Source organism: Hippocampus guttulatus, chromosome 12 (genome assembly GCF_054856545.1).
Source record: "Hippocampus guttulatus isolate MCC_2025c chromosome 12, RoL_Hgut_1.0, whole genome shotgun sequence".
NCBI lineage: Eukaryota > Metazoa > Chordata > Actinopteri > Syngnathiformes > Syngnathidae > Hippocampus > Hippocampus guttulatus.
In genome coordinates this window covers 11,540,486-11,561,594 of record NC_141272.1, presented here as the reverse complement: position 1 = coordinate 11,561,594, position 21,109 = coordinate 11,540,486, and the positions used below count along the sequence as shown (strand labels likewise).

The following is a 21,109-nucleotide window of genomic DNA, read 5'->3' as shown; positions in this document are numbered from 1 at the left end:
AGAGATGTACTTCCTTTTCACCCCCCACCCAAACCAACTGTATGACTGCCACTCTCCTTTTTCTGCAACTCGTCCACGTTGCTACTCTCCCCCCACCCCCACCCCCACTTCAGCCCGTGTCCTCTGTGCCAGCAGGATATTCCCCGATTTAGATTTTCATTTCCCTCCTCTATCACACTCTGATCCCGTCTTCTTCGCAGTAGCCTCCAGACCTCGGCTTGCTTTTCCGCGTTTTTCCTTTTTTTTTTTGCCCAGCAGCTTTCATCACCCCATTTTCTTTTCTTTCTACATTACATTTTCACAGTGAACGTTACCTTGGGGATTTCAAGGAGGCTTAAAAGGAAGCTGGTTGTGCGAGTGTGACAGTGTGTGTACTTTTTAGTCCACTGAATAGTAGTGTGTGTGTGTGTACTGTATTTGAACAAAGTGCTCCCTCATCACCTACAATTTTGTTCCTCCGCAAATGGACCCCCAAGCCTTTACAAAGATTAAACTACACGTGTGTGTGCAAACACACACACTCTCACAAACGCGTGCGCGCACCACCCTGCAGAGCCATGGATCAATATATGATTAATCTTTAATAGTGACTAAACGGGTAAAACACAGCCAGCCAGACCCTCAAAGAACTAACACAGAGAGGGGGCTCCTCTACAACTGCAGGTCTGCTTCCTGCTGGAGATCACACAGTCCCCAGCACTGCAACATCGAACAAATTCGCACGGCGCGCACGCGCGTGTGTGTGTGCGTGTGTGTTTTAAAAGGCAGATTACCCAAATGCACCAAGAGGATGGGAGATTTGTCACGCAATGGCCTCCTTAGCAGCAAGTTCAGAGCAAGTGTGCGTGTGTGTGTACGGATGCAAGCGCTTGTGTGAAAACGTGCACTTATGAACGCATCTTTTTGCGGTGCCAAACTGTGAAGCATTCAAAGGGTTAAAAGTTGTGTTCAGCCAAACACTGGCGATTTGCTCAGTCAAGCAGTAAACGGGGGGGGAGGACTCCAAGGACTGGGAGGGTGCAGGGTTAGAGAGGGGTTTGTGTGTGCTTTAAAGCGTTGCATTAAAATTTCAGATCACAGCACGCCACATAGTCAAGGACCCTGACTGCCTCGGGCTCACGAGTGAGTGAGCAAGCGAGCGAGCGTGTGCGTTTGAATGTGTACATGGGCGTGCGTCGAGATGTGCACAGGCATGTGTTTATTAGCCCATTCAAGCAAATGGGGCCCTTGTACACAAAATGTGCTTTCTTGCCACATAAAAGGGGCAAAAGAAGGGCTAAAAACAAAGTAATGAGCGAGAGTGCGATCGGGCTGCGGGCGAAAGAAAATGCAAAGGGGTGACTGCAGATAGTCTATAGAACGTATTGATTGGCACCGTTGCCCTGTGCAATCTTCCTGTGGACTGTCCTCTCATAAACAGATAAAAGGTAAAAGTGTGGAGAGTAGCGAGTGAGGGAGAAGTCGAAAAAGTAGCGCGAGGATGAGGCAAGTTGGATCGATCTGTTTGGAACAGCCAGTCAATTTAACAACTCTCTTAATGGACAGGCACGGTGAATATGGGCCAAGGTGGGGGAGAGAAGAAAAACCCCGCCGAGCTAAGTTTGTAATTCGCTGTGTTTTATACATTGAGGGGATTCAGAAACAATTCGACCATTTTACAGGTAGTCTCGAAGCCAAAACAATGGAGCGGTTTTCATTTTTCGCTGACATGTCTGACTAGGATCTGTGCTGTTTTGAATGGTCACTTCCACCACCTCACCCGAGGGAACGCGGCGATGTGAACGTCAAAGTGCCACTTCACAGAGTGGAGTGCTGACGAGTAAAAAGCTGTTTTCATCTTCGCCACCGCTAGAAAGATCGATACTGATGGATTGGAGCTTCTCGAGGATCGGAGCTACCTGATACTCACGGGTCCCTCTTCAGTCACAACCTCTATGACTCACAAGCTTATTTATTTGGTCATTTATTTATTTTTCTGCAAATGAACCCTGGGTTGAAGAGAGTTTGATTTGTTGTGAAAATGATGTGGTTGGCGATAAGGAGTAGGTGGGACGTTTTCATTGATACAAATGACACTTCGGTATCAGCTGAGGTTGCTCTGGCTCTTGAGTACAGATTGTTTTAAAGATTTATTTATTTATAGAACCTGGAAAAAGCTAAAACCAGTACTGACAGAAAGCGGGAGATCTCTTCGCAGATGTATTTTTGAAGTACTAGAGATTTTGCACAAGAGGTTGTAGTAGTGGGGCTGAAGGATTTTGAAAACTTATCGAATAGACTACTAATAGACTGCTAATCTACCGCGACAATATTGCAATTGCGATTTAATACGTGATTCTTTTTACAAGGTTCTCTTCCCCATGTATGTTTCTAACAAAACAAACACAAGCAAATGAAGTGTGTATTCTGCTCATATTTAGTCATTATGTATAACTTTCACATGCTCGCAGCGAGACTCTGCGTCCTTGAAGCAATCATCACTTAAAATTGGAACACTCCCTACTGGAGACTTTGTAGAGACGCACAGATAAAGGAATGCACCACTTGATACAAGCTAAGAATCGGTTGAGGAGAAACGAAAGTTCTGATGTCACACCTTGAGGTTTGGTGCGCCCTTCTGATGATATAAAAATGATGTGAATCCCTTCCTGCTTCGCACTCGTGACCACAGCAGCCATTGTCTGTAAACCACGGGTGCCCGGAATATTCTGTTGTTAAAAGCTTTGAAAAAACTGTTCATCGACTCCAGCCTTTATTTGGATTACCAACATCCTCCTCGTCCGAAATTCAATGAACACGCGGGGGAAAGAAGGCCACTTTCCCCCAACACAATACATTGATCTGTATGGATCAGTCATCTTACAGTTTAGGCGTACGTTAAAATAAATAATGAATTTGGGAAGAGGGATGGTTTGTGGCCCGGAAGCTCCACTCCCTTGGCACCACTCCAAAGTGGGCACAAGTGCGGTGGGGTACACATTTGATAACATTTCTTTTCTGTCAGCAACTAATTCACAAATCGAGCTCCTCTGCCAAAACATGTAAAAAGAGCCTTAATTCACATTCACATGACCACATTGTGAGTAACGGAGAACGCTCTCGCCCTAACACAGTCAACACTAAGCGTTATAAACAAATGGGGTATGCCACAACAGGCATTGTAGGTCAATTAAACAAATTGATGAGCCTTAGAAGAGTCGTAAGTGGGCAATGTATAACCTCAGAGTAAAAAATATGCTGTCCGTGGCAGTAGTAGTTGTATTTGACCATTTAAACATCTTGCCACACATCCCTGCCAATAACGGCCTGCCGCGTGTACCCGTCCCATCCTCGCCGTGTTGTCTCACGACTATCCCATTTTGTTCATCCGATGACGTGGCCCCCAAGAAGAGAGTGTTATATAAGCATTAGGTGTGAGCCCATCGACGGTGATTCCACGCTGGTAAGGAACTTTTTGTGACCGAATTTGTAAGTGGCTAAGATTATAGCAGTGGGGCACCTGGGTGAGTGATGACGTCCCTACAATTATCGACACAATCTGGCTATCATGCCGAAGAGCCTGACCCTTTGATTTCTCAACTGGTATCAAAAGTAGGGATGGTTCAAAAGGACTCTTGTGTGATACACATAAGGGAAGATTACTCGTTAACGCTGACAAGTTTTGATTCCTTAATAATTCAGAGGGAATCCCAATCATTGTCCCGTCAATGGAAAAAAGGGAACATCAAAATGCTTGCTCAAAGTCAGTTGTTGTTATACGGTAGCATTTCCGAGTATGTGGATGCTGCTGAAATAGAGTAATAAGAAAGGCATGCATGTTGTTGTAATGTTATTACCCCCCTTTTTGTGCAAGTACGTTATTTTAAAATCATCTAAAATGACAGGATTGGGGACATGAGATGATCAAATTAAAATCACACTCAATAAATCCAGTCTTTGATCACCATGCCAAATGCTAACTGATTTAAATGTTTGTGTTCACATCTGTGCTCACAGTCACCCTCCCCCACCTCCCTCCAGATAATGCTTCAGGAAATTTGGGATTGCAGTGCATGCTGGGGTGCACTTTGACACGACAAGGAAATGTTGTGCTCGCTGTGGCTGCAGAACGCATCACAGTCCCTGTCAGTATTTACAGTGCAGGGTTAATGCCGGGATTTTGAGGCTGGCTGAGCCTTGTGGGAGACAATCCAGCAGTTCCGAGAGGAGAGGGAGTTTCCAGGCAAAGAGGTACACTAAACAGGATGATTATGTCAGGAATAGACTATGGAGGGGGTGAGAGAAACAGGAGGAGGAGGTGGAGAAGACACATACTTTGCTGAGGATTCCTCGTCGTATTTTGCCTTCAAATCAAAGAGCTCGGCCTGAGTTGTTTCAAGGACTGCAAAAAACAATGACAAGAGAGTTGTTAGATACACTTTTAACTAAAGCGACGTCAAATGTTCTAGTTCCTTCAGGGTGGATTACCTGTCTGGAGGGACTGGGACTTGTGCTCGGCCTCTTCCAACCGTGACGACATGGAATCTTGGCTCTCCTGTAATTTCCTACCAAGGCAGGCAAAAGTCACGTTAGAGAGCACAATGTCACAGCTAGACTGCGTCAATAAATCCTGGGGTTTAGACTTTGCGGCAACCGCAGCTATTCTTCATTTTTCCCACCATTTCTGAGGTGTCACCCCCCACCCCCACCCCCACCCCCGAGTAAAAATCCCTCCAATGCAACCAACTCCTCATGAAGTAGTCCTATTAGGCAGGAATGTCTAGCCACTGGGGCACTCAGCGCCGAGGGGGTGGACGTCGAGGAAGCAGGCGGGGAGGCGTGGGCCTCCAAAAACCACACGGATAAAATAGATTCATTCTTGGCATATAAAAAGTTAGTCTCTGCTCAGAAATTGCCGCCGCGTGTAAAAACATCAATAATCTAGCACAAAGAGTGTCTTTATGGCGCTCTTTGATGCCCCCCTTCTCCGCCGCGCCGTCTCTCCTGTCATCTCCATTTTTTTTCTCCCTGCCCTCAATTTCATCCTTTCATCTTTCTCCTTCGCTCGCTCCTTGAAGAAGCCACGTACGCATCAGAGGTGCCATCCATTTGCTGCCCCCTCTCACAGGCAGGAAGTGGGCCCTCAGTCAGACAGGAAGGGGGCTATAAAACACTGACGTACAGGAAATGCAAATCGGACAACTCATCTTCTTCGTCTCTATGTCTTAAATTGGGCAATGAGCTCGCAAGGCGTAAAAGGATTGACATTTAAATGAACAACGTGCTGTAATGCTGTACTTTATTGCGAGCCGGGGGGCACCTGATGATTTTGTTAAGATGGGCTGAAATATTTCAGAAATGACTAAATATACTGTAGAAGTACATTTGCAATTGCAGGAGTCTCAGTCTCACTTGCTTTGGGTAGCAACGTGACAAGTGGAAATTCATAACAAAAAAAAAAAAACAATTGCTAACCTCATAAATGACCTATTTTCCTGCCCACTCTGCTCTTCTCACCAATAATCTTCCATTTGTGCGAGTTAAGTCGGGTTTTGGGTAAGTGTCGGCTTTTTTTTTTTTTGGGAAAAAAGTTTGAAATGTTTTAAAGCATTGTACAGCATTTCAATGCATTTCTATGTATGAAAAGTGCTATATAAATAAAGTTTGTTTGATTGATTCATTGATTGATTGATTGGAAACTTCAGTAATTTGGACCCGTTGATGTCTTGGAATTTAGGTCTACTCGAGTAATTGGTGGATATTTTTAATTGAAACTTGTCAGCCAGAGAAGAGGGTTCCCCAAGAAGACACAAAATGGTCGACATTGAGAATAATGAAGTTGTACCGTTTTACACTAAACTGAAGATCTTTTTTGGACCACATTTTCTAAATGCGATATCACACACACACACACACACAAACCATTTCTCAAATAGGCCAACGAGTATGTCAACAGGCGAACGAGTACAGTACTCTGCCTCACAGTTCTGAGTTTGAATCTCAGCTCCGGCTTTCCTGTGTGTATTTTGCACGTTCTCCCCTAGGTCGTGTGTGTTTTCTCCATGTGAGACTGATCGCTCCCACATGACACCAGGACACTTGTGAGAAAGAGGGGATTCACCCAAAAAATAATAACAATAATAACAGTTCACAAAAAAAAAATCATCATCATAAGAGTGTTTTTTTTCCCTCTGGTCCTGTGGTTTCTGGTCTATCTAATCAGAGGCATAAGATGCCAAAGTCGTTCACTGTCATTTCTAAGAACACAAGCATGTCTCTTTAAACTTTGAAATATCACAAACACGAACCAGGATAACCACATTTAACACATGCCTTTGACAAATTCAACTTAATGTGGCACCACAAGATAACATTTTACATTGATAAAATATCTGGCGCCAATGTATTTTTTATGATTCATTACTGCAAGCACAAGCGCCCTATGTTTCTGACAAAAATCAACATTCAACAAAAGAAATCCAAACGGCTTTTTATCAAACGAGGAAGTGGCCCATTAGAATTAATTATGAACGCTAATCTTCAGGATATCAAATCAAGCTATTTCTAGGGTTTCATTCCACTCCCGGAGCCAATAAAAAGACCCATGTGTAACATTAAATCCAGACAGGATGGTTGAAATAGTTTGTGGCGAAGAGAGAAAATAGCAGCCTGAGGTGGCTGATTCCAATCACACTAAGTGGCACAGCCATGGGAGAAATCAGCCATTGTTTTACTGTCCAATCCGCCATTTATCTAAAAGAGTCTAGGCAATGAGTAACGCAATGCAAATGGGTTGATTGAACTGATGAAGACCGAATGCTTGTTTTTTTTAAATTAAAAAAAAAAAAAGAAAAAAATCTATCATGTGATCATCCAATGACTCAAATCACAACAGCCGCACGCACGCACGCACACCTCTCTTTCTCTGCATAGTCGTTGTGTAACTGGATTTGCGTTTCTTGTGCCAGGTTCTCAGCTTGGTTCTTCAGCGACTGCTCATACTCGCGGATCTTCTCCTTCAAGGCCTTGATGGTCACCTCTGCGGGAGGGAGAAGCACGGGTCAACAGTGAATACAAATAGAGGCAATAAAAACACAAAGAATGTGAATAAAGAGGCAATGTAGAAAATAGGGTTGTTTAAAAAAAATCAAAATGAAAGAACTGCTATATGCACACATTTTGTATTGTATGTAAAAGGTTACTGTTTAAGCAAACTAAGTGCTACAGGCAGTGGTTAGCAAGGCTATTTGGACTTTTTGGTGATTTATGAAATGTTTTAATGTTAGATTAGACAAAGCTTGTGAGGCTATTAAATGCAATGACAACACATTGAAATCAAACGATTTATAGTTTAATAGCAGGTGTCATACAAACACTCCTGTGATCTGTTCGTATCAGGCTCAGTTGAGTGAAATCTATTGAGTTCTTTTCTTCTCAATTTGATCTAAACTTAACACTCATTATCCAAGTAATTGAACGGTGATCAGCTTGTCATTATGGTCTTATGATTTGATTACAAAATAAATTAAAGTGTAAATATCATCTTGAGCCTTCTTGTGTGGAGTCTGCATGTTGTCTCTGTGATTGCATTAGTTTTCTACGAATACTCTGACACCCCCCCATTCTTAAAAAAAAACATGCATGTTAGCCTCAGTGAAGACTTTAGATCAGGTTACTCAAATTCAAATCTAAAAGGCCTACAAATAAATGTTTTCAACAAGTCAAAAGTTCTCTTTGAGGTCGGTCAGGCCACATGGGAAAGAACACAAGATTAAAACCAAATGTCCCTTTCGTTCAAAACAACACAAATACTAACTAAAATAAAATTTCCATTTTGACAAAAATTGAAATCAGAGTTGAATAAAATAAAACCCCTGACATGAATCCAAAACAAATAAAGTAGAGCACTGAGACACAAGGTTAATTGTCTGTTATGTTAACCTGCTCATAACCCAAAAACACTCAAATTTCTTAAATCATCTTGTCCCATTGAAATGAAGGAAAATGCTATTAAGCCATTTAAGCCTTAAAAATGTTGTACTGTGTGTTTGACATGGAAAAAGGTTAAGAGTACTTCATAAAATACATACAGGAAAGACATTTTTCAACAGAATTTAAAATGAACAGTTTTTGTCACATTGCATCACTTGAATGGTCACTGTGCTACACTTATTGGTGTGCCTGCCTTGACCACCTGGTTGCAGTATAATACAAACAGACAGTTCATTGAGAGGTCTAAATTTCTCCCAGCTCATCCATTCGACACCAATAATAGTCTGTCTTTGCCGAGGATAAAGAATACATTACAGAGTACCGGTCTTTCTAAGTGTATTGCTGCACCGTTTGTGGTCTATCCATTGCTTAATGCAGGTGTTGCAACATCGATGGATGCTATTTACAGTTGGCATGAAGCTAGTGAACTGAAAGGGTAAGTTATGTGCTTTTTTTATTTTTAATATACAAGGTGTAATTGTCTTTGTTTCATGTTAGTTTGACAGTAAACTTCAACTAGAGGTGACATTAAACAGCTTGAAAATCTTTTGAAAAATGTGGAGAACTGTTCACCAATTCAGTGACGCTCACTGTGAAGTGAATCGAGTTGAGTTCACCGTCATCATACGATACCGGTATCTCAGGTCTACGCTTACAAATCAAAGCAAAATTTTCGGCCAAGCCATGGCTCGCGTCTCGAAAAAATTAGTAAAAGTAGTGTCACTCAGATATTGAGACACCACTCGATATCAGTTGGGAGGTAAAAATACATTTTAAAGATAAGGAAAGGTGTACTGCTGTCGTATTATTCAGGCGCTTCACACTTCCAGTGTGTGCCAGTGCACGTCTGAGTGTGTGTGTGTGTGTGTGTGTGTGAGCTTCCCAAGTCAACACAACTAGGACCTGCTCCACGCGCACCGGAGGCTCCTGCCTGGCCTTTCCATCCAAAGCGGACGGAGGGTACACTCATGTTCTCCGAGAGCAGATACGCCGTATTCATTAGGACTGCATTAGTGCTGAAACCCCATAACCCGCTGACGACTGGGCTCTGCACGGGGTGGCCCGGAAATAAATCTAACACATAACTGGAGTAATAAATAGGCCTCTTGTGTATGTGTGTGGATTTCTCAGAGAAAGATATAAATGCCTGAGACAGTGATAAAGAGCATTGCAGCCTTCGACTGAGGGCTCTTAGCATGCATGTGAGTGTGTGTGTGTGCACGCCTTGTGTGCGCACGCCCCGTGTGATTTAAACTCCGGTCTCACTACTCTGACACATAATCAATAGGAGAGTCCCCTCAGAGCCCTCTTACCCCTTAACTGCTTAACTGAACTTTAAACATTTAGGTTGCAAGGATCAATGGCCCCCGCTCCATTTGTATGTGTGTGCGTGCATGTGCAGCTCGGCATGTGTGTGCGTGTGTGTTTAACAGGAGTGGGAGTTACACGGCGTGTTTTGGGGTTTAAATATCCCCCCATCTATTGAGGCGGGAAGTAGGGATAAAGGATGAGGGAACAGGAAAATCAATGGCAGAATGGAACCCTGCCGCTATCGAGCTGGCCCAATTAACCCTCGCTGAGAAAAAAGGGGAGATTCCAAAACATTCCCTGCTCCCTCTAGCCCTCCTCCTCTCGCTATTCCCCACCCTGCCCTGGACTTCAAATTAAAGCACTTTTATAACTCCTTTTCGCTCATCTCCGCCTTTGTCACTTTTTCCATCTTTCTTTACCCCGAGGTAGCTTGTCGTTTTTTATTCATGAAAATGTGCCACATGTTCTTTCCCCATGAAAACCTAATTGGAAGAGTAAAACCTTGTACATTTTGTGCTTTTAATAATGCACGAGGCGTTCAAATATTTCCAAATGTGGATTGAAAACGTCCGGCGTGCAGGTTTCTCTCCACTGTAAAAATGTCATCAACATACTGCCGTTAATGTCGTGGACCTGGGAGGAACACTAGATTCTATTCACATTTTCACTGCACAGACTTGTCGGGCCATCTATTTTTAATTCTAATTGCAACCATTTCGAAATCACACTCAAGATTTATAAAGCCCTAATTCAAAGTGGCACACGGCTCTCAAGTTGCTTGTGATGTCAGGATGGATTATTTATTTTCAAATCTGATTAACAGGCTCCCTGGTGATACTTTTGCTTTTCATCATTTTCATGTGTTGTGAAAGGAAATATTGTCGTCCCCCCCCTGCACCCCCTCCCCCCTCTCACAACCGCACTTTGGTTAGGAACATTTGTCCTTTTGCTGGTTGTGGGGCTGGAAAGGATTACCGGTAATTCCATTTCTATTAATTTCAGTGGGAAACATGATTGAAGTACAATGGGGCGGAATAATTAATACAAGTCAAATTGACATTTAAATGTAGTAGAGTGCAATTTTCAAATTGCAAAGGCTGCCATTGGGGCGGAAAACATGGGTCAGTCAATAAATTTATTGTAATACAGGTTTATTTATTGTCCATGCTTGTTAAAAAAAAAAACCTTGAAAAATAATTCTATATTAAATCGCAATCGGAAAACTGAGTTAAAAAAAAAATTGCAATGAGATAATTTTCTAAATTCATTCTGGCCTAAAGGAACATAAAGAACAAAAAGACCAGAGCCTGGCTTTGATCCCCTAACCTCAAAAATGTGAGGTGGATGTGATGCAACAAATCATACAGGCCTCGTGATAATGTAAATTCTTGGTTGCCTGCAGGCCATATTTTACTGCTTATTTTAAAGCACCAATTTTAAATATAGATCTACAAGATATATATAGATCTGTATATTTGAATCTAACCTTGGTTTTTGACCTCTGCAAACTCTTTGTTGTAGTCCTCCAGTGTCTCTCGAAGTTTGGTGTTCTCCGTCTCAATGTCGTGCATCCTCTGGAGCTTCAGCTGCAGCTGCTGAGCCAGCTCCAGCACAGGTACGGGATCTACCACAGGAGTACACGCACAACATTTAACACCAGGCGCAAAGCAGATTACAAGAATGCAATAACGGCATTCATCAGGCCCTGTGAGAGCAAACGTTTGACCCCGCTAAGGTGTCCTTGAGCAAGGCGATGAATCTCTAACGGCTCCGGGACCATTATTTTGCCGCCGACCGTGACCTCTGCTCCCTCAGCGAAGAACCGCTAGCGCCGTCAAGGACAGAATATCGCAAGTGCTGGCGTTATCATAGAACAGTGGGCTAACAAGTAACTGTTGCAAAGCTACTGTTAATTTCTGACGGCCTCACAACTCTTGGAATGCTATCTGAAATGAAATACAAAATAGGCAGTGTATAATGGCTTTCGGGACACTGATACCCCTTAGAAGGGGAGCTATTTGCATTGTTCCGTGGTGTCAAACTCCGGTCTTCCAGGGCCACTATCCAGCATGTCGTAGAAGTTTTGCTCCACCAGCACATCTGATTTTAAGATAAGTATCATTATCAGGCTCCTTGCTGATGAGCTGATCATTTGAATCGGGTGTGTCGGAGGAGGGAAAAACATCGAACACATGCAGGATAGTGGCCCTCGAGGACCAGAGGTTGACACCTGTGTTGTGTGTGTGCTCCTACTTAAAAAAATAAAAATAAAAAAAGGAACACAAACCATTCTGTGATACTGTTCAGATTTGAAAACATTATAGCCATAAGAAATAGTGTCAAGTCAATTAAGAAAACCGTAAATAAATAATCCCAGCCCAACTCAGGAGCAGGGGTCACCATTTACACGTCTCCCGTCACTGACATTTCACTTTGCATGCCTGCTTGGATATGGTTTGTTTCTTTGTGTGATGTGCAACCGAAGAAGCACAGCAGAGTGTCGATTGAATTTTCCATGGAGAATTACCTTTAAAAAAAAAAGTATAATAAATGAAAAATGTACTTCAAATTTTCAAAATAGAGACAGTTCGATTGAAATTTAATTAATCTGTTCATCCCAGTCAAACTCAGCCATCATAAAACCTTTGCTAAGTCATATTTCTCATCATTTCATCCTGTGGCGCAGCGCGAGTACATGTTTTAAGGCTCCTGCCGGAGCATATAGCGAAGGCGCTCCAACTCTGTGTCCCTCTATCACACTGCACACAGAAGGTGGAATGTGCGTCAGATTAAACCCTGCCTGTATAAATTAAAGAAATAAATATCCAAGTCTGGATGTGTACTTTGCCACGTTGCCGCCCATCTAACTTAACTAGCACGATTTGATTTATCATGAACGGCTTCCAATTCAGCTCGCTCAAGTTCACTGAGGCGCTTACGACATGCACAGCAATTTTGGCAAAGGAGATTGCGCGCTTGTCTGGTGCATGTGGAATTATAAATGCCTTTGGTACTTATGTTGAAAAACACACGATGTATATGGATGGTTTGGTCTCGAACGAAACTTGTACTAAGCGATCGCCAATTTAAACATCGGAACCTCTCGCGTTCAGCAAGACGCGAACTACATAGATTGCACGATTGTGTCTAATGTGTTGTCTTGTATTATTTTGTCATTTTATGTTAACTTTTCTTTTGATGGAAGCGCGGGCACCCGCAGCGGCTCCTCTTAAACAATTAACATATATTTTGGTGCCTTTGTTAAGTCTTGTATATAAATAAAAATATCAGTAATGTGTAAAAAAAAAATTGTGCGTGTTTATACATCCATCCACCCATTATCTGATCCGCTTATTCTCACAAGGGTCGCCGGCGTGCTAGAGCCTGTTCCAGCTGTCTTTGGGCAAGAGGCGGGGGTACACCCTGAACTGGTTACCAGCCAATCGCAGGGAACACATAGACGAACAACCATCCGCTCCCACACTCACACCTAGGAACAATTTAACCTGCCATGCATGTTTTTGGAATGTGGGAGGAAACCAGAGTACCCGGAGAAAACCCATGCAGGCACAGGGAGGACATGCAAAATTCACACAGCAATTGTAAAATATTTTTAAATGTTGGATATACAACATTACTTATGCAAAGTATTCAAATTAGATAATAATAATACAAATAAAACACATTTCCAGTTGTTTCGCTGTCAGACGTTATTATTGTTGCATTGCTGTTTTAAGTTTTTACCATAGTATCGTTTCCCTTTTTGTCTTCTGTTCGGTGAGCCGCTGCTTGTTCCCAAAAAAGTTGTCGTGACAGTAAAATCTGTCTTCAGTCAATGTTAATCTTCACATCACAAACTGGCCAACTACGGTACAGTATACCAATTGTGGCAACTATGCATCAGCAAATATGGTCAGACTTTACCGTCCCAAAGAAAAAGGGTGCGATCAATTCTGTGTTGGTGCAACCAACCAAAAAAGCTGGTCATACCAGTGCTACCAGTCCAAAAGTTAATGTAGAGGCCTACTGTACGTTTTTGATCAATCAATCGCAGGCCTGGCCTGGTGAGTGGTTAGCTAATGAGAGTGTAAAGGTAGCGACCTATTAAAATGTTAAGTTAATCTGAGTGAGTCAAACCCATCAGCAGCTCGTGAATTACAGCTCTTATTATGTGTTGTTTTCTTACTGTTTGCTCATTGAAGGGACTGGCAGTAGACCGGCAGCAGTGTCTTTTGTCCATTTGTGGGGTTATTAGAATACGTTTCAAATGGCAGTGGTAGGCTACGTTAAATTAGCTAACATAATTATTATCTCTGCTGGAGATTGTGGACTTGCTGTTGTGGTACACATTGCACTTTACCCTCTTTGGGACATTCACTGTCTTGAACAGACTATCCTCCTACTTTGCCGCCAACGTATTTCTGCATGGAGTGATACATGCAACCGCAGTAACATTAGTCTGTGTGGAAAAGAGGCTCTGCGTAGCTTTGACACACTGATTTTGCTTTAATCTTTTTTTTTTGTTATCGAATTATTGAATTTATTTGAATAATCATTGCATCCCTATTTATATTGTATTTCTTCATGTTGTGACTTAAAGACAAGCATAAAAGAACATAAATCAACTGTGGCCTCTGACATGTCGCAATCAAGTGGTTAATGGATAGCTAGCTACTAGCGATGACCGTGAATAACAAAGTTATTTCCTTAGAATGGCCTTGACAGCACACATGACAAGAAACATGGAAGGCGTCGAATATGTAAAAAAAAAACCCCAAAAAGGGAGGCGGAAGAAAGACAACTTTCTGGAGGCATCTTCCCAACATGTCTGAATACACAGCAGGGTTAACTGTCAGTGTGATGAAGAGAGCCCTGTCAGTCAGGCCAATCACATCTGATTGGTGCTCATGGGTGGCAGACTGGTGACAGGCAGCCAAGAGACGCAGGCGACGCTCATCAGCATGCCAGCGAAAAGAGCATTTTCTGTGTGTGTGTGTGTGTGTGCGTGTGTGCGTGCGTAGTACAGATAAGAGGAACTGACAGCTTACAGCTGGGGGTAAGGACTGTGCGCGCGCCTCATGTCTGACACAGTTAGATATCTTAACTATGCTAATGAGAGATCAGCAGAGAACGATTGGAGAGTTTCATGCTGATTCTGTGCTGTCAAGGTGACACACCATGCAGGGTAAAGCTACATGCTCGCATGCGTGTTCACACATCGGCTGCGCACACACAGTACAAACAAACACTGGGCAACATAACCACACACCCTGAATGGAGACTCCTATCTGCCTCCAAGTTGGCGCCCTTGAAATGTAACTTTCTCTGCCTTATCAAACCTTTGTCCTTCACGTACACCATCATCGCCACCCCTCCTCCTTCGAATCTACTGTACAGCCCGTTAAAAGTAGTCTGACTTGTGGGCCACTGGTGCTAAACGCACTCACCAGACACCTTTAATCTCCAGCAGAGCACACTGGGCTGACTAACCAGGCCTTTAGCTGATAGAAGACAGAACAAAACACACTGTTTCCACTTTCAAGACCGCTGCATTAGTCAGGTTGCTGCTGTGTGTGCATCAGGCATTACATCATTGTCTTGCTGCAAGTTAATAATAGCCCCCGTCAGTGCCGCCGCTGACTTATTGGGAGCAGTACAATCCAAAGATATTACTGTAGGTCTAACCGTGTGGGAATATGATGACCTCCTTACGCTATAGATGAACTTGACGCCTCTTGTTCCGACATACGTGGCCCCCTCAGGGCACCCGTGTAGCCTAAGATCTCCCACCAGCGGTGCTGCGTGTCCCTCTCCGACCTCGACGCCGTGACTGCTCATGTACGTCGCGGCAGCGCTCGACAAGCACATGAGGACAACTTTTTTTTTAAGACGTTCTTAAAGGCAGTGCAGACGAGATCTCATGTGGACATAATAGGACGCTGCAGCACGCCTGGATGCACCGCGGCGGAGCACCAGAGGGATGGTGTCATGCTTTTCCCTTTCCTCATCTGTTGGTGCTGCCTGCATGCATGAAAGGGTCCCGCTGACGACATTTTTTGTAGCCTGACGACGCGAGGAAACAGCACGATGACTCGTCTTACCTGGGACATCGATTATTTTCTTGTACACGTTTAAGAAGGCGGCCTCTGCTTCTTTACTCCTCTTACTGAGGGCGTCGATCTGTCAAGGCAAAAGAGAAATGAAGTGTAAGCGAGTTCACATCACCTCAGATGTGTGAGGTGAGATCCATAGGTGTTAATGGCTATACATTGACCTTTGAACTTTCACACTTTGCCCCAAGCAGTACAGTTGAGTTTGTCTTTCCATTGGCAAACGTAGTAGTCGACTACTTTCCAGTAAGGTTGCACCAATACCGACCCATGGCACGGAAACAATGAAATTGGGTTTATGAAAATATAAAACAGAACCAATAAAGAAAACTATATGACTAAAAATAATAATAATAAAGGCAAGTATCTACTACTGACAGGATCAATGTGCTCACGGCTCCAGAGTCTCTCGATCCCTGCGACAGTAGCTTCGTGACGAGAGCAGCTGGCTCAGCCAGACGTAGTAATCGCAGAGCAATGAGGGAGACGGAGCTCCAACTGCCACCGACTCTTTTCTGTATTAGTTGTGATGGTAAAAGTGGCGCGACGAATATTCACTTTCCATGTCTTTTGTAGTTGTGGGTCACGCAGCACGTGTTAAAACTCTATGCGGTTCTATATGAATTTAATATATAGTTAAGTACTTGAGTATACTTATTACACAACCCCAGGTTATAATGCGTTTAAGGAAGGAGGTTATTTTTTGGTCAATTGCTGTCTCAGCAGCTTAGAACATGTTGACGGAGGAAACGCAAATGGCATCTGACCTTTTCACCAGAAATGTTTAATGGGTTGCCGTGCATATGGTCCACTGCACTACAAATGTGTTTATCGATAAGGATGCATGGACTAATGCGCATGCTTGGTACACGTACCAACATGAACCCTGAAAAGTGGCATTTTGCAAATGCAGCAACCGTGTCCTGCATCTGCGGTCCACGTGCAATCCAACGCGGTCTGCGGATGCGCAATGGAAAACAGAGAGAAGAAGCCGCAAGTGCAACCATTTTGGTCGCAATTTCGAAACATGACTGCACAAAATAAAAGTTGAAAACAAAACCGCATTCAATTTTTTTTTTTTTAACAGGGCGGCATTTTCTGGCTATAGATATGGTACCGCCTCATCAGCGGGACGTACTTGCTTTGCTATCACGCCAAAACTCCGCCATATTAAGGTTTACAGTCCCAAATGGCACAGTGGCGAACGAAACCTGTATCGCTAGGTGGCTTAGAGACAGAGTCGTCCACCCCGAGCAGACTGTGTGTCGGTATGTTGCATGTAACCAAAGTTGTTGTGTTTCCTTCCTGTGCAATCAGCTCAGCTGTTCAGACTGCGACGGGCGCGTTCCATTTGCTGTGTATTTGTGTCGTCCGTTTGTCTGTCTGTCCTGAGCGAACGAGTGAATGAGTGAGTGAGTGCAAGTGTGGTCATATCCCCTCCAACCCGCTGACATCATTAAACAGCTGGCTCAGTCTTTCTAGCCACAGCGGGAGCAGATTATTCAGTCAGCTCTTAGCAGGCAATACAGCGTGGATCTATGACCAATGCAGCCATTAACACGAGAGGACAGGGCATGCGTTCCGTCCCACATATTAATCGGAATGGACAGCATTAGAATGGATCCATAAGGGATTAATTCTGTTATCACACAGGAGATGTATTAATACGCTTGTCAATGGTGAAACAGCGATAGACTGACTGTCGCGCTTCGATAAGAGAAGCAGGCCGAGTAGGCCGACAACACATCTGAAAGTCGAGTCTAAATGAAGGGAAACAGATGCCAAATAAAGACATTCAGATGTTGCTACTGTACTGGGCAGCGCTACAGCTGACTACTGTGCCTCACACACTCAGACTAAACAGGAATGTGTTTGTCTTCCAGCTCCACAGCACATTCGCGGTGGGGGTTGGCGGGTAGAGACAAAAGCCTACGTAAGTCCAAATATTAAGTCTTCACATTCCCAGCCAAACCAGTAGTGTTGCTGATGGGAGGTTTAGAGGTCCTCGCCACTGTAAACAAAGTGGGATACATGTAATTCTGCCTGCGCTCTTGTGGGAACCTAATAAATCTCTTCACATGGCTTTGATTCATCTTGATTTTTTGTTTTGCCGCAAAACATCTGGCCCTCGGACGGCTGGTGCCAGCAGTACCCCTCACACCCCCCCCCCTCCATTATTTTTTTCTCTTTCCAATTCTCCCTCTCGTCATGTCCATGTTCCCGTCCATTTTTCTTTCCAACCGTCATTCTTTGTCACGTGCCTCTCATGTTTCTCTTTTAAGCTCCGGATGGACAGGTCTGACATGTCTCGCATGCAGATACACACATTCGCTTTTATATGTTAAATCTCCCCCCGTGTGCATTGCCCTCATAGTGTGACACGATGGAGTGATTGCGTTCGTCAATTGTGCAGCCACTAATGGAAGATTACAGATGCTCAGGACTAATACTGCTCACACACCACAATCAAACCGATGCGTGTCCCTGTAAACAGTTATGCTGTCAACTCCCTGGCCTCAACATTAGGTGTGCAAAAACACACTGCATGAAGTTGCCAAAGATGATCACGCTCAGTTTTGATTGACACCAAGATCTGAGTGAGTCATTTAATATCTAATACCTGTTCAAGTTTGTTATTGTGCTGTTAGAACTTCGGTGAATCAAACTTAGATTAGCGTCTCTCTGCCAACGTGTCAATCAAACCTCCCTATCGTTATTTTCATCTGCTCCCAGACAGCTCATGCATTTACACTTTAAAGTTGGCTAACCCAATCTTAAGGGAAAAAAAATGCACCTCTGAAGTCAGAAAAGTCATACATACCAGTACGGTTAATGTAATTCATAATTTTGTATCGCGGTGTACCTATGGATGAAGCATGCAGTCTCAGCAGCCAAAATTCATAGCACAGAGTGCGTCATTGAATGGGGGCAATCAAATGTGCGCAGCGAGGGAAAAAGAGACAACATGATTAGTGTATTTAAGTGGCTAAAACTCAAAATATTGAATGTTTGTTACACATATATTATCTTCCAGAGGCGATGAAGGAAGACAGCTGCATGACTGTACAATGACGGGGCCAAGGTCAGTGGTACGGCAGCTTTATATAGCCCGACATGGGAGGCAGGAAATAGAGTTTAATGTAGGACACACCCTACAGTTAGAGGCAGGTTAACTGCAGGACCAGAGCCATTAGAAGACCACCCAGGATTTGCAAATGCAGCCCTTGCGGTTCCCAGAGTGCAGCGCGCTCCACCAATCCCGATCACATCTGCTCTCACATCCTCCCCTGCCCCCATACCCCGCATGCACACACGCACACTCAAAACAAATGAAGTGACACAAATGGTGCCACGCCTGCATCGGGAGAAATGCTTGCAATTGCAAAAAAAAAAAAGGAATTCCTGACACATCCCGAGCGCACATCCGTAGATGTACGTCAGCGCCCTTGGGCCATCGTCACTCAGCACCACCTCACACCACTATTCCTGCGTGAAGGGCATCAGGCCCACCTGAGTGGTTGGTGAGTCTGTGGGTGAAAGGGTGAGGGGGTGGGAATGTGTGTGTGTGTGTGTGTGTGTGTGTGTGTGTGTGTGTGTGTGTGTGTGTGTGTGTGTGTGTGTGTGTGTGTGTGTGTGTGTGGCCCCACTTGATTCTGATAAGAGGCGGCTATGGGAAGCAAAGACTGAAGCCTCGGATAATGGAAAAGCTTATCTGATCGATGGACCAACAAGGAAGACTGAGCATGCAACACACACACACACACACACACACACACACACACACACACACACACACACACACACACACACACACACACACACACAAAAGTGAGGCTCTGTGGAAACTGTACACTTTATTGATAATAATAATAATAATAATTACAACCTGCAGGTATGTACCTTCCATTGACAAAGAGCCAAACTTCAAAGTTCTGTCTGGAACTGACATCCAGACGGTTGCTGGAGGATAGGCAATGAAGACGTGACGCTGTCTTATTCTCGTTCAAAGGGCTTGGGGGGAGGGGGGGGGGGGGTAAGCAAACAAATCCCGGGCTAAAAATTACACACTCCTGGTGCAGATCATGTTGTGGCATGCCGGCAGAGCAGAATAGTTGACTGATTGATGGTCTGCTTCTCGACTGGCGCGGGTGTACAGTATTATCTCAATAATCGCACAATAATGTCTCCTCGGCTGGCCGACCACCCACTGAGCGCCTCATTTTGTTGGACTGTGCACGTTGAGGTGTGTCGACACAGTGTTGGAAACAGCTGACAAAACCCCAATTACTGTACATTGGTGCAGTTTATTCACTCTAAATAGAGTGTGGATCATCAGCAGAACATGCTGGAACCACTTTGAATTATAGCATGTTTTTGTTTTTTCAACACAACCGCTGGCTGTGGTGACTGCCCCAACCAACACAAGAATATGGAAAATAACCCAGTGTTAAACTGTAATATTCTATGGCCAGTAGGACAGCAGCCCTGTCACTATCTATTTGGGTGCACAGAGTGTGTGTGCATGTTTTTGTGTGAGCTGGTCAGGGAGCTGGCTGCACCGCATGTCCACCCACTCCAGCCCCAAATAATGCCTGAGTCCAAAACAGCCGCTTCCACTCTTACCCTCTCTCACATATGGGAGTGAACTGGAAATGCTGAGAGGAGGAGTCAGCGTGGAAATAGGCCAAAATGATGGAGGAGTTTGGGTGTGGGAGTGTGATATAAGTGTGCGCGCGCACACACACACACACACACACACACACACACACACACACACACACACACCCCTTATAGGTCAAGGTATATGCAAATGTAGGGGGTGGGTGAGGGAATGAAATGTTACACCGAAAAAAAATAAATGTGTCATAATGAAGAGGAATGGCCTGTGATTCACCCCCACCGACAAAAAACAAAAACAACAAATACCCCAGTCAGACATGCAGAAAAATAAACGCATTCAGAGGAAATGGCATTGGGTGAGTTGCGACAGGCTAAAGCCAGGGTTTAGTGATGCCTTTTTTTTTTTTTTTTTTTAGTTGTTGTTGCAGGATGCAATTTAAACACACCCTCGGGCTACAGGACTTCATGAATAGGACAGGAAAATCAAGAGGAGAAAAAAGTGGGAGGGGAAATGAGATAGTGGCGAGAGAAAGAACAAGAGGAGTTGGGAGGGAAAAGAAGTAATAGAGAAGACTAAAGGACAAGCGAAGTCAGAGCGGCTGTTAAAATGGCGTCTGCTGAGCGCTGCGTTTAATAAGCAGATTTATCACAAGTATAATAGGAAGAACTCACCTCTCCTTGGAAGCTCTTGAGCAAAGGGGCGACTTGTTTCCTAAAGTCCTGGAAAATGAAGGAAGATTGGTCAGGTTCGATGAAATTGTAATGACTGAGACATTGTGAAAACAGACTCAAACAATTAAAGCGGTGCCTTAACATGTGAACACCACTAAAACCAGACAACTGGAAAACCTACCAAAAATTACTTTTAAAAATGCAGATCAACATTAAATACAACATTACGTTTACATGTTTACATCTCCTTTTCTGACAGTAATGAAAAACTAACCCAGTCCTTCAAGGCCGCGGCTTTCATTTGCTTTAAGTATCGCAATTTTGGTTCAAATGCTGTAAACAAGTCCACACATTTAACAAGCTACACCAAAACTCCAACGCCTGCTCCTTTTTGGCTCGCATTGGAAGCTGGGCTGGCAGTGATG

The 21,109-nt window shown here is 43.8% G+C and overlaps 1 protein-coding gene across 3 annotated transcripts in view; it reads right to left on the bottom strand.

Annotated features, from left to right (window-relative positions):
- cux1a (cut-like homeobox 1a) overlaps positions 1–21,109 on the bottom strand; it is an 87,436-nt gene that overhangs the window by 26,539 nt on the left and 39,788 nt on the right. For all 3 annotated transcript variants that reach the window (XM_086124645.1, XM_086124646.1, XM_086124647.1), the window contains exons 3-8: positions 20,685–20,732; positions 15,384–15,462; positions 10,769–10,906; positions 6,895–7,018; positions 4,468–4,544; positions 4,315–4,381 (exon numbers count right to left, since the gene is read on the bottom strand). In XM_086124645.1, coding sequence (XP_085980771.1) covers positions 4,315–4,381; positions 4,468–4,544; positions 6,895–7,018; positions 10,769–10,906; positions 15,384–15,462; positions 20,685–20,732 — 533 coding nt within the window. The remainder of the gene's footprint in view (positions 1–4,314; positions 4,382–4,467; positions 4,545–6,894; positions 7,019–10,768; positions 10,907–15,383; positions 15,463–20,684; positions 20,733–21,109) is intronic.